Raw genomic sequence first — 12705 nt, 5'->3', positions numbered from 1 at the left:
CTTTTCACCACAAACTTAATTTATGATCACATTTCATATTTTCAAACTGGAATAGAGCATCAAGTAAATCCCGATAAATAAAATATGATGCCTATCAAGTATAATTTCATCACAATGAAACCCAACGAATGATCAGACACTCATCCCTCACACTCCCTCTTTCTAATTCATCGATTTTGAAGTAGTCTAAATTATATGACAATACTAGGGAGCCTAGGCCAATATGAGAAATACTTAGATCTTGTTAATTTGCATGCTAGTTATATGATGCTTAGGGGTGGGTTAGTAGTTTAACCTGACAAACAAGAGCTCGTAATGTCATGTTGATGTTAATGGGTGAATGCTCCAATAAGCCATCTAAAGTGGTTGATTTTACTTTACAAAGAGGGTAAAATGAAATTAACCACAGGAACACTTCTCTCTCCCTCTACTTTTTACTGTTCCCACAACTTATCCCACCAATCCATGGAATGCCAACAAAAATGGCGAGCAAGTCTAGCTTATGGTCATCTGGTTAGAGAGTGGATATACGATTAAGACTGTTTACCACTAGGTTCACTATTCGGTGTCCAAACGGAGGCCAGACTATTGTTTTTTTTTTGCTAAAATGACTGTTGTTCGATCAAGTGATTCAAGCTTACGTAAACCGGTTGCTATGGATCTTTGAAGGGCATAGATGGAACTCCGGTTGACAGTGCGGCAGGCTGGCCACCTTTTTGGCCTCATCCCATGCACCTCAATTATTCCCTACAAAGCCGGCAACGTTTGAAAGCGTTACTACAGGGGCAATCTTGGAAAGAGAATGACAGTTGTTAAGGGAGAGCCGGGAGTACAAAGATAACAACCTCTCCGCAGCGCCCGGATATTCTTCCAAAAGCAATGTTCGTACTATCAACAATTCCTCAATTACATCGAGGTATGCTATTTTACCCACCCATTTTAAAAAAAAACCTTTTATTATTATCTCCGTGCTAAAGTTAAAAAATATGTATATAAGAATTCTCATATTTGCTACACTTACCTACATTAATTTATAAAATCTATATTTATATCCAATTAAATTAATATCATTAATAGATCATTTTTTATAAAAAAATAAAATTATTCACCAATAAAAAAGAGAATGCATATATTTTTCTTATTTTTTAATGATTGTTATATCAGTAAAATTATTTTGAACTTTTTTAAAAAAAATTCTAAAAAAATATTTAGGTTCCATTAAAAGTTAATAGCTTGACTCGGGTTAAAATATTGAATAAAAATAAATATTAGAAAATAGACGTAAATTTTTTATATTATAAAATGTAAGCATAATTTATATATAATGAAAGATTTTTTATAATTTATTAAAAAATAGAGATATAAAAGAAACATACATGTTTTAATTAAAAAAACGGTTTGGCGATTTTTTCCGGTACTGAAAAGAATAAGGATGAATATGAACAGCGGAATGATGATAATGATGATGATAATATTATGTGACAGGATTGAAATGAATGGGTGGCCAATCAATCTCTGGCCGATGCGTTTGTTACTTTGGAACCTACCAGTAAAACTCGTCCGCATGCTTGTGTCCAAAAAGGCCATGCCTTGAAACCTGCAGCGATAAAAAGATCGCCCCGTTCCATCCGCTCCACCTTTTCACACACAGGAACCTGGATCCCCAAGTGAGATCCGCGTGGTACGAGTGGGGCGTCGCCTGTCCCCACAAAGCTCTGGATTTCTCCCCCCTCCTGGACCTGAGATCTGAAGGCATCCATCTATTCATTCCCTTGAGACTTGCGAGGCTCAGCTTTCCTGGAAGACTTTATGCCTTTGATATGACGACTTAGTGACCTGAATGTGTGGGAGAAGTCTGGATGACCAGCCAGGATGTTGGTTGTCATAACTTTTACTGCAATACGGCTATACAATTTAACCTGAGTTGTGCTTGGTCAATTGAAACAGGAGAAGTAACGAAACAAATCGTAGATACTGGAGTTATACGTAAGAGTTGTAGGTTTGATGGATGCGGTTAAACATACGCTTGCTGTTAGGGTATTATGTTGGAGGAAGCTCGACTACGAGAATCAGTTGAATCAATGGTGAAGCTAACAATCTATCTCATAGTTCCTTCTCTCTCTTCTTTTTTTTTGAAAAAAAATCAATCATGGTTCAAAAACTAGAACCTCTCAAAAGTTACCAAGTGCCAGCTAGCTGAGATAAGGCCGGTTGGCAAGCGTCACCAGCCTAGTCCTCTCACCATCCCTTTTTCATTTGAAGCTTCATATATTGTCCAGTAAGCTAACCAGCCTTTTGATTACATGACTGGTAAGATAGAGAAAGACATGTTCTAGTCTGCTTTGTATCTAGTCAAGCTCTTCTTGTTGGCTGAGGTTGATGCTTGTAGAATTTTGTTTGAGCACCCGTAGTTGAAAGGTCTTTCTTCCTTCCGTGGTTGTCAAAGAATTTGCAAATTTTCCAGTCAAGATCGAGGATAAAGCAACCAAGACTACTTTCTGTTTACTTGGGCCCTGATTACTTGCACCTCCTCCTATCCACTATCTATTACATGAGCTGCTGAGAATTTAGTGATGGATGATGCATTTCTTCTGCCTTTATGCTAATAGACTTTCCTAAAGAAAGACTAGATTTTTTTTACATCGAGGGTGGTCAGTGTGAAATAACGCTACTGTGTGTTCAAACACCAATATGAGCGGACAAAAGAAAAGTACCTCTAATCTATTCATGGCCCACTCTGTTAATTTTCAATTCCAAGGATGCTGTCCTCGATCCTGCAAAAGCTACCCAAGATTGCCGTCTTGATCCTAGCTATTGTTCCTAGTCCATAGGCCTCATTAATCCTGGCTGCGCGTGCAATCCAAACAGTCAATCTTGGAGAAGATATAGGATAATGATGACATCCAAGATAATGGCAATGCCGTATCTTATACTTCATAAGAAAGACTTCGCACTCACAAAGATTAGAATCACAATCAACCAATAGTTGAAAGTTGACAAATGACCATAGACCAATTTGGAGGAAGCATTTCGCTTCCTCCATTCCCCGTCAAAAAGAAGATAGATGACCCTGGACCATTTTGCGGAGGCAATTATGAAGGGAAAGATTTAAGCCCTAACTTCCAAATCCCTGCTACCGTGTACTTCGAGAGGTTTCATTACTCACGCATATTGATCATATCTCATATCATTCAGAGGTCTAAGTCAAGAAACTTTGTACTAGCAACTTTCAGCCATTATCTCTAATGGCAACATCTTACTTAGCTCATGAAGCACGCTATATACATGGTGAGAGGTGGAAACACCGGGTCAAAGCAGGCATTGATATCCCTTGTTTTGATCTTTCTATAAGTCATCTCAAAACGTCCTTTAAAAACAACCTAAGGGTTTGGTTGTAGACCCAGTATTCTTCTTGATTACGCTTGCTTGTGGAAGCTTGCAGGTCCCTTGTGCAATTGAAACCTATGCTTTAATTATGTTGGTAGATGACTTGCTCCCAGGTTTTTTATGACCATTAGACCAGGCATCCCACGCGTGCTGCAAAGCGAGAGAAGAGATTGAAGCTCACAAATGCTGAGCTGATAAATTGTATGAAAACTCTCAAGCGGTCATTTAGAAACTATGAAGTCAGCAGCAGGGACCTAAACCTCATATGATTGGATGCAAGACATTCTTGGCAATTTCTCAAAACAGCTAAAAAAAAAAAGTGAAACCTATACAGCAACAGTGATGGAATGATGCAGGGCATGTCAAAAAATCACCTACAGATGCATGTGGGTTTAGCAGCACTTTTCTGGAAACACTGAAAAATCCAACATTTTCATCGAGGAAAACTCGCGTTCACGGATTGCAGACTGCATAAAGATTATGACGCCACGCAAGTATTAGTTAACTGACTTAGGAAGGTAAATTTCGTTAATGATCTAAAGAGCAGACCAATCCAAGCGATAATGTATTTATTACAAGATTTCATCAAAATTACAAGCTCCTTTTCGTAAGTAGCTAATGCTGTCTTCAAAGCATTCATCTACCACATGCTGCACGATGAGCATCCAAAATAAAGCAAGCCACATAATATGCTAGCTCAATGTTTGGAAACTTGTGAATTTAGGAGATGCATCCAGAGACACGTCAAATGATCAGCTACAGCCTCTTCAACCGTATCCAAAGTTCAGCTAGAGTTATTGTGTTATTGGTATATAATCCAATTTGAAGCATCCAATTATGAAGTCCAAAATGGTAGGTTAATGTACCACAACATCACTCTATAAAAATTGACCTACCACTCCAACTCCAGCAGCCAGAACCAATTCTAGACCCTTTCACACTTCCTGAATTGGTCTACTCAAAACTGGTGGGCTGACATCCGGAGTAGCGTGGGGCCGACCAAGGTAGGCGCTGCTAACAGAGATGACTGGGTGTGTTCGGGCACACATCTGTTTTAATCTTCTTTTTTTTTTGAATTGATCTACAATAAAAGGCAGAAGAACCATTTTTGACACATGGATAAATCCTGACTTGTCTCATCTGGGATCGGTAAAAACTATTTACATAATAGATCTCATCAACATGTTTTTCGTTCAAGTAGGGTTCGAAAGAAAATAACTTTTTAGAGTTTTAAAGTTCAGAAGTGTCAGCTAGTACATAAGCTAATGAATCAGCTGGTCGATATCCATCTCTGCAGACGAGAGGTCTCAAGTTCAAATCTAAAGGGTGGGGAATAACCACCAAGTCCTCCAAAAGAAATGCTACATATAAGCTATAAAAAACCTGGAGGTTAATTAAAAGTAGCAAGTTTAGACGGAATTGAGCTTATAATATCATGCGAAGCCTAAAGATTGCTTTGAGGTGCCTTAGATTAAAAATTCCTGTAACTGAGGTAAGTCACACACGTTTGCAAAGTAACCCCATGCCATCCTTTCATCCTAAGTCGTGAGTTTATATTTCGCCATGATTGGAGATGCTCCAAAGAAGAGGTTATTTTTTAACATTCATGGTTCACTGGAACCGGCTGCTACAGAGGAGCAAATGCTAATCCAATTCACCTCCGTCCACGGACAGACAGCAACCAGTCACACCATGCCCAGCTTTAAGCTCTACAAAATGCCCATCATTTCTCTCAGTCCCTCTCCTGTCTCTCAGTCGTAAACGTAGATTAGGTGGGCAAGGATCCCATGTCTCTCTCTATTGTTCCCAAGGACCCGCACATGAATGGAAGCGACATGGCGGTAGCTGAGGTTCAGATACCAGCTTTCAATGCTCGGATTCATGTCTCCCTCAGAAGATGCCAGTGTGCATCAATCACTCCTCAAATGTATATAGTTCTGCGGACATGCAGGAGGCCAGCATGGGCCGAGAAACCTCGATGGGTAATGGCCACCACGGTCTCTTTGGGCCCATCAATGACTCCTCGTCGCCTCGCCTAAGTCATCGGTCCTCGCTCGTACCATTAATCACGACACGCTGAGATTGCAAAGCCTGGCCTAGTTGGAGCTGGGCTGCCAACAAACCCCACGGAGTAGCTACTGCTCTATTACTTGGGCCACCCAGGGCCCAAATTGACTCATGTCTACCCACGTATTGTGGCAGCCCATCAGGATTTAACAATCCAAGGAATACAGAAAATCAGCACAGCTTAAAAATAAGTATTTGGATGACTAATCCATGGAAATGAGCCAATCTGAAAGGACAAAAATAAAACCATGGAAATAAACCGGTCCAGAAGATAAAATTAAAGCCAAGACTCCATGGAATAAGCTAGTCCCGAAAGGAGGACACCACGAGGCTTCCATGATTGTAGGTTTAGGCATGGTCAGATGTAAACAGCCTTACCTCCATATGCCAATAAATATTTTCATATTTTGAACCCGTGATGTATAGGTCACGATGGAGCAATCTTACCATTTCTTTACTTATTTTCCATACCTTTAACAATGAAGAACAAAAAATTATATGATACTAAGGTGACTCATGTAACTCAGCAATGTTGTCAAGTTTTTGTTTCACTTACTGTTATTGTGCAGCCAGGTCGATATGAACTTCAAGAGGTGCGAGGGCTGGCGGCTCGACAAAATGACGATTTGCATCCCTACAGAAGGCAAGTTATCATATGTCAAACTCAATTTCAAGGATTCAACTCAAACAGAGTTCTGTAACAAAATAAGACCCACCATACCCTGCGAGCTTTCTAGCCAGATACAGAAAAGGCTTCTCAAAATTGTAATTGCTCTCAGGAGAAATTTCATAGCACTGCAGATTCTTCTTCCTGTGGAATGTAACCACATTTGCTTTCACCTGCCTGTTTTTTTACACCAACCTTGTTTCCACAGAGAACGATAGGAACATTCTCACAAACCCTGAATGCAACCAGACATATCAATCAAGTACGACAAAAAATGTAAAATCATGGCAAGTGTAGTAGTAGAAAATACAGAACATGGAAAAATGGTTGCAGATTGTTTCAGAGCTAACTAACAGAGGTCCCTATGCCATGTGGGGACGTTTTTGCATGTAAACCTTGCAGTGACATCAAACATGATAACTGCACGCTGGCCATGGATGCCTTTAATGAAACGATAGCCAGTTACAGCTATAGCAGAACACCTGGGAGTCGATGTAGTTCAACATATGAAGTAGAGAGCAGCAGTCATTTTCTTGATCAGCCAATAAACCAATAGAGGAGAATGAAAAGGCTCGACAATGAACAAGATACCGATACTTTGGATGACATGGGCAAGGAGACAGCTGTATTCCAAGCATCCAAATTATCTGGAGTAGAAAAACGAGCATCATTTCCGAAGCATAGAGAGGATTGGCAAACAAAATATCACAATAGATATTGGACATACAAATGAAACATAGAGAGGATTGGCAAGTCACTTAAAAGACTGACTGACAACACAAATTACAAAGCTTCCCAGAGGACTGATCACAAAGCCCATAAATTCTACATTGTTATCAGCAAATTCAAAGACTTTGATCTATAAACAATAATAATATAGAGAAAGGTAGATAAATCGGTAAAAATATAAGTGCATACATACACACGTACATGGCGGGTTATTTATGTCAAGCCCCTATGTAGAATGTACGTCTAGTTCAGCAGCACAAAAGCAGAAAAATAGCAATTGCAATGCAGGTATTACTCTCATATGATTATTGGGATCTCTCTCCATGAAGCAGAAAACGTTTCAGATGCAAAATGCCGAAAGAGGCTGTCACACCACGAAAGATGTTCTTCAATACTAAAATCACAAGGGCATGCATGTAAAAACAAGTTTTCTTCACATCTACTAACATAATAATAGAATCCTGTGACATTGTGGATATGTGGGAAGCAAGATCCAGAAAGTAAAACATTTGCTATTGCATCCATGTGCATAATATTAGCAGGGCAGGCAGAAGGATGCAGATGATTAGCACAAGCAAATAACAGTTCCAAAAGGATATTAGAAGTAGCCTGCACGTTTAAATTCGCATTTTGAACATTCGTGAATGATTGATATTATCTTTGTAAGAATGAAACATTCAATTAGGTAAAGGTTGTCGGATGAAGTGAGCTCCTAATACAATAACATACGAGTTACTATCTTAAACTTCAAATTGTAAACTATAAGATAAATTCAAGGTTGTAAAACTTCCTAACTGAAGCAAGATGGTGGACTCCCTACCTTTAATGACACATAAATTAGCATGTGCATATAGCATATATAAACTCCTTTTTCACCATTATGGCATCATTAAACCAATTTTTCACACTTATCTCCAGAGATCAAAATCCAAAAGAACAAGAAGAGCAACTACCGCATTGCTCCCACTGCAGCAGCCAGCACCCAGAAAGGAGGAGGAGGAGGACAATGAGAGTTATGGGGCAGGAAAGTAGCACCAAACAATGCAGAGTGACACAGCAAACACTCTTGAAGAAGATGGAAAGGAGGAAAAAGAGGAGGCCACAAGAATAAAAGCTATCAAGCAGAACAAAGGAGGAAAACAGAAAATGGGGCAGCATGGCCAGAGGAAGAAGAAGCAGCAGTAAAAGAAGAGGAGGAAGAAAAAGCAGAGGAAGAGGAGAAGAAGAAGAAGACTGGTTTGAAGAATAAGGAAGAAGAAGAAAAGGGGAAAGAAAAAAAAATTCAAAATGGATACACATATCTGGGTTGGTGGTAACCTTCACTGCTTTCCCCAATTTCCCATATGGGGCTCATATAGGAAAAGAAAGGGCAAGATAAATCTTAATGTTTAAGCGGGCTTGGCCAAGGCTGTCTAGCCAAATTAGGTGTCAACCAGTCGTGTATGTGTATTTTAGAAGGAAGACAATTCACAGCATTAATTAAATGTGGAAGATCTTAACAAGTTGTTGAGATCACTCTAATATGAAATTAAACACTAATCACTACTACATAATGACGTTCATCTGGACAAACATGTACATTATCATAACTATGAAGAGAGAGTAATACTTGTATTGTGGATATAATGGGTTTAATTTTTATTGGTTGCTGCTGTACATGACACTTGCCTTTCTCAATTTTTCTTACTTGCACTAGCATTTTTTAATTTTAATCAAAATGCTGTCCATGTAAGTTAGTTTGAACAGTACATTACAAACTATCAGCTTTGTTTCCATCATCGGCAGCAAAGTAACGTTTTCCTTTTGCATCAAGAAGTAGCAAATGGGTTGCAAAAGCCACTGTCAGTTGACTAAGTAATGACTGCTGGTAGACACCGGACATCCATTTTCTCAATAAGAAATTGCTGGTTTTGCAAAACTACAAAGACCTAAAACTGAATAACGATTTATGTTTGCAAATGAAAACACACAAATTAATGCAGCATCAAAATAGATTCTGATTCATATTAAGATTTTAACAACAGCAGATTTCCAACAGCAAACCACTTACAGGTATTAATTGATATTTGAAAGTATAAGAAAATCTCTGTGCCTGGTATTATAGAGAATGAAATATATGCATCAAATTACTCTAAAAGAATATACTCGCTGGCAGACATCTGATCAAATGATCAATGCAGAATATGCTACAATATGACATGTGCTTTTCATGACAATGAAGCAGATCAGACCCATAGATTGCAAAAGTATAGAGCAAAATTTAACCACTAGGTACTTCAGTGTACAAGATGCAGCAAATTTCACAAAACCTCTGATACTACATCCAACAAATAACCATATCTAAATTATGAAACTATATGAATTCTATCGAAAAAAACCAATATAGACCAGAATGCAGCACGTTGATAGTAAAGCAGACTCTAGGGGGCAAAGGCGCACAGCCCACTCACGCAAAAAATATAGTACTAACAAAAACCACATTCACAGCAACAAGTATGGAGAAAAATAACAAGACAAAGTATACCTAAAGTGAAACTAGAGGGAAGCACGAGAACATATAAAACAGTAAAGCAAGATCAGTAGTAGGGCTGTTAACGAGCCGAGCTGCTCGGGCTCGGCTCGGTAAAAGCCCGGCTCGGGCTCGGCTCGTTAGTCAAACGAGCCCGAGCCCGAGCCTAATATGAGGCTCGTTTACATCCGAGCTCGAGCCCGAGCTCGAGCCCGAGCAGCTCACGAGCCCAAACGAGCTTGGGCCTTTGGCTATTTGCTGAATGCTGATTGATTGGTCTCCCATGGCCATGGGCCCACCCGGCCAGCCCACTCTCCAGCCGGACCAGCCCCCACCGTCCATCGACCCAGATCGTGATCACCACCACTCATCACTCATCAGCTCATGCATGGCATGCCCTAGTCTCCAGGTCTCCTCGACTCCTCCTGTGACCGTCTCCCTCTCGAGTCTCGGCCGCCTCTCCCAAGTCCCAGCCCTCCCCCGATTTCGGCCTCTCCCTGTCTCCCACTCGACTCCCAGCCCTCCCAGCCCTTCCGGCGACGACCCCCTTCCAGCCCCAGCCCCGCCGCGCTCCGCCTCCCTTCGCCCGCACGCCGCGCCGCCGAACCCCTCCGGCCCTCCTTCTCGGCTTCTCCTCCGAACCCCTCCTTCTCGACTTCTCCTCCGAACCCCTCCGGCCCTCCTTCTCCTCCGAACCCCTCCGGCCTTCCTTCTCCTCCGAACGGACCGAACCCCTCCGGCCCTCCTCCTCCTCCGAACCCCTCCGGCCCTCCTCCTCCGAACCCCTCCTTCTTGAACTCTTTTGTAGAACTTGATTTGTATGGGATGTTTTTTAGTTTGTTGAGGAGAAGGCCGGTCTGATGCTGCAGCCCACCGATGACCCTTGTTATTTGGCTGAACTTGATGTTAGATTGTGTTTCATTTGCATATTTTGTTTTCCTGCTCTCATCTTTTTGTGTTTATCAAGTAGTCTGCTACTGTTGCATGCGTGGTGATAAAGTTTACACTCTCTTTCTTTCTTTATTTCTTTAACCAGGAGTAAATAGGATATATGTCTATACCTTTACACGCTACAGCATTGCTTAATGTTTTGTGCTGGTTTATTTTGGGTGGCAGGATTGTTGTTCGCGTTTCTCCTTTGTTACATCATATGCTCTTTATCTTTTGTTGGGAAAGGAATTATGTACAAATTCTGGGTATAGTTTTGTGTTTTATTTTGTTTGTTTTGCTGCTGTCCCTGTTTGACTGTTACATCATATGCTCTTTATCTTTTGTTACATCATATGCTCACTGAAGCATCAATTATTTCTATGCTGTTGAGTGCTGTCACCCCTGCAACAAGCTCCTGCCGCCGCCCCGAGGTTCTCCATTCTCCTCAGCTTTATTTTACTGATACTGCATTGAGTACTAATGCATTCAGATGTCTTTTAACTGTGATTTGTTTCTAAATTATGTGCAGTTACATATACAATGATAGAACACCCTTTGAGAAGCTTCCAGATAAGTATTTCTGCCCTGGTGAGTTGTATCCTTTTCTTCTCCATGTAACAATTTGGCTTCACCTTGATTGATCTTAACACTCCATTCCTTTCCCATGCAATCAGTCTTGTTGCATGGTTTCAGATCTTTTCTCTAAGTATCCTGCTGTCTTCTTCTTTTCAACCCATGGCATTTTAAAGTACCAGCTCATTGCTTCATAAGAAGGTGTTCCATACATCCAGGAAAGTAAACTGCAAGCAACATGATCTTTATACATTTCTTTCCATGATTGAATTGGCTAGAATTGGAGAGAGAATGCATTTCCTGACTTCTAATTAATTTCTTATAGTCTGCGGGGCTCCCAAACGGAGATTCAGGCCATATTAATTTCTTAATTGTTATAGCTTCTTCTCACACAGTGATCTTGTCTTGTCAGGCCCCTCCTTGCCTTGCATCGCATGGCCACCTTACGGCGTGATGAGCTGGGTCAGGTTTGTTGCTTTACAGAGATATTTTATGATATATTTATCTGCTGAAACTTGCTAATTATACCGGTGAGATGCAGGAAACCCTTCTCAACCTGCTACTTCGCAATTACCTTCATTATAACTTGTATGACCAGGCCGAGAAACTGAGGTCAAAGGCCCCACGTTTCGAAGCACATTCCAATCAGCAGGCAATACTTTTGCTTGTGACTCCATGAAATTACCTTTAGACTTCATTCTCGTTGTGAAACAAATATATATGCTAACCTTGAGGTTTTTTCTCCTAAAGTTCTGCCGCTACCTGTTCTACTTAGGAAAGATCAGGACCATTCAGTTGGAATATACTGATGCCAAAGAAAGCCTTCTGCAAGCTGCTCGAAAAGCTCCTGCTGGAGCATGGGGTTTTCGAATCCAATGCAACAAGTGGGCTGTGATAGTCCGCTTACTTCTAGGGGAAATCCCTGAGAAAACTGTTTTTATGCAGAAAGGCATGAAGAAGGCTTTGACACCCTATTTTGAGCTTACAAATGTGAGATTGTCATTGTCACTCAAATAGCACAACATTTGTCCTAGTTTATATTATTATTGTTCTAATAATTTAATATTCTGATCTTAGGCTGTGCGAATTGGAGATCTGGAGCTGTTTAGGACCGTCGCAGAGAAGTTTGCTGGCACTTTCTTGAAACACTTGTGCTTTCAGGAAAGCGTTACCTGTTGCCATAGTGCTTGGAGTTGCAGGGCTAGCTGGCTTGTATTTCTACCTCAACAATGCCTACTAGTGTGAGCAAGGAGCATCATGAGGCTCCTCTTTTCTTCATTCTGAAACTGGTCGAGTCAATATTAGTATTCATAATGTACTGTCATCTGTAACAACAGAATAAGTTAATGTACTTATGTTTCCAATTTCAAGTTGTGAGGTTTCTGTTAAACAAGCAACAAATGCAAATTTCAGTGATCAAGAAGATAAAACCAAGAAATAAAATTCAACTATCATATGATCTGAATGACAAAATATATGCCTGTCAGCTGAGAACTATGAGAGGTTAATGAGTTCATTTGCAAATATTTGCACATCAAATATTCCGAATCAATGCCATTTGGGGCAAGTAAAGCTGTATAATGAACTTGAATGAACTAGAAATGCACATACAGTGATCTAATAGTTCTATGCAACTCTTCTCAGGTTCTCAGGATGGAAATCACCTACTTCCCTCAAAAACCTTCTGAAGGTCATTCAATTTTCTGTGACAGATGGTGAATGCCTGTTTCAAGGAAACAAGAAACAGACCACCGAGCTCGTACCGAGCCCGAGCCCGAGCCCGAGCTCGGGCTCGTTCAGGAGCTCGTAATTGAAACGAGCCCGAGCCCGAGCCCGAGCCTTT

At 40.6% G+C, this 12705-nt stretch overlaps 1 protein-coding gene and 1 long non-coding RNA gene across 5 annotated transcripts; one reads left to right on the top strand and one right to left on the bottom strand.

Annotated features, from left to right (window-relative positions):
• Positions 1-4587: 4587 nt before the first annotated feature.
• Positions 4588-9433, bottom strand: LOC103703968. 4 transcript variants are annotated; one of them, XR_003385073.1, is made up of 4 exons: positions 9375-9433; positions 6176-6768; positions 6011-6088; positions 4588-5925 (listed from the first exon to the last, which is right to left on the bottom strand). It is a non-coding gene; the product is annotated as an uncharacterized LOC103703968 (long non-coding RNA). The 4 variants fall into 4 exon arrangements; XR_003385074.1 differs by having other exon boundaries at positions 4588-6088; positions 6176-6356; positions 6476-6768; XR_005513522.1 differs by having other exon boundaries at positions 4588-6088; positions 6176-6603; positions 6713-6768.
• Positions 9434-10743: 1310 nt separating this feature from the next.
• On the top strand, positions 10744-12252 carry LOC103705456 (probable 26S proteasome non-ATPase regulatory subunit 3). Its single transcript, XM_017841829.3, has 5 exons — positions 10744-10877; positions 11188-11329; positions 11404-11514; positions 11613-11852; positions 11940-12252. The coding sequence occupies exons 2-5, from the start codon at positions 11297-11299 to the stop codon at positions 12105-12107; spliced, it is 552 nt and encodes a 183-aa protein (XP_017697318.2). The 5' UTR covers positions 10744-10877; positions 11188-11296; the 3' UTR covers positions 12108-12252.
• The last annotated feature ends 453 nt before the right edge of the window (positions 12253-12705 follow it).

The sequence above is a fragment of the Phoenix dactylifera genome, chromosome 9 (genome assembly GCF_009389715.1).
Source record: "Phoenix dactylifera cultivar Barhee BC4 chromosome 9, palm_55x_up_171113_PBpolish2nd_filt_p, whole genome shotgun sequence".
Classification (NCBI taxonomy): Eukaryota; Viridiplantae; Streptophyta; class Magnoliopsida; order Arecales; family Arecaceae; genus Phoenix; species Phoenix dactylifera.
This window is presented reverse-complemented; position numbering and strand designations above follow the sequence as displayed.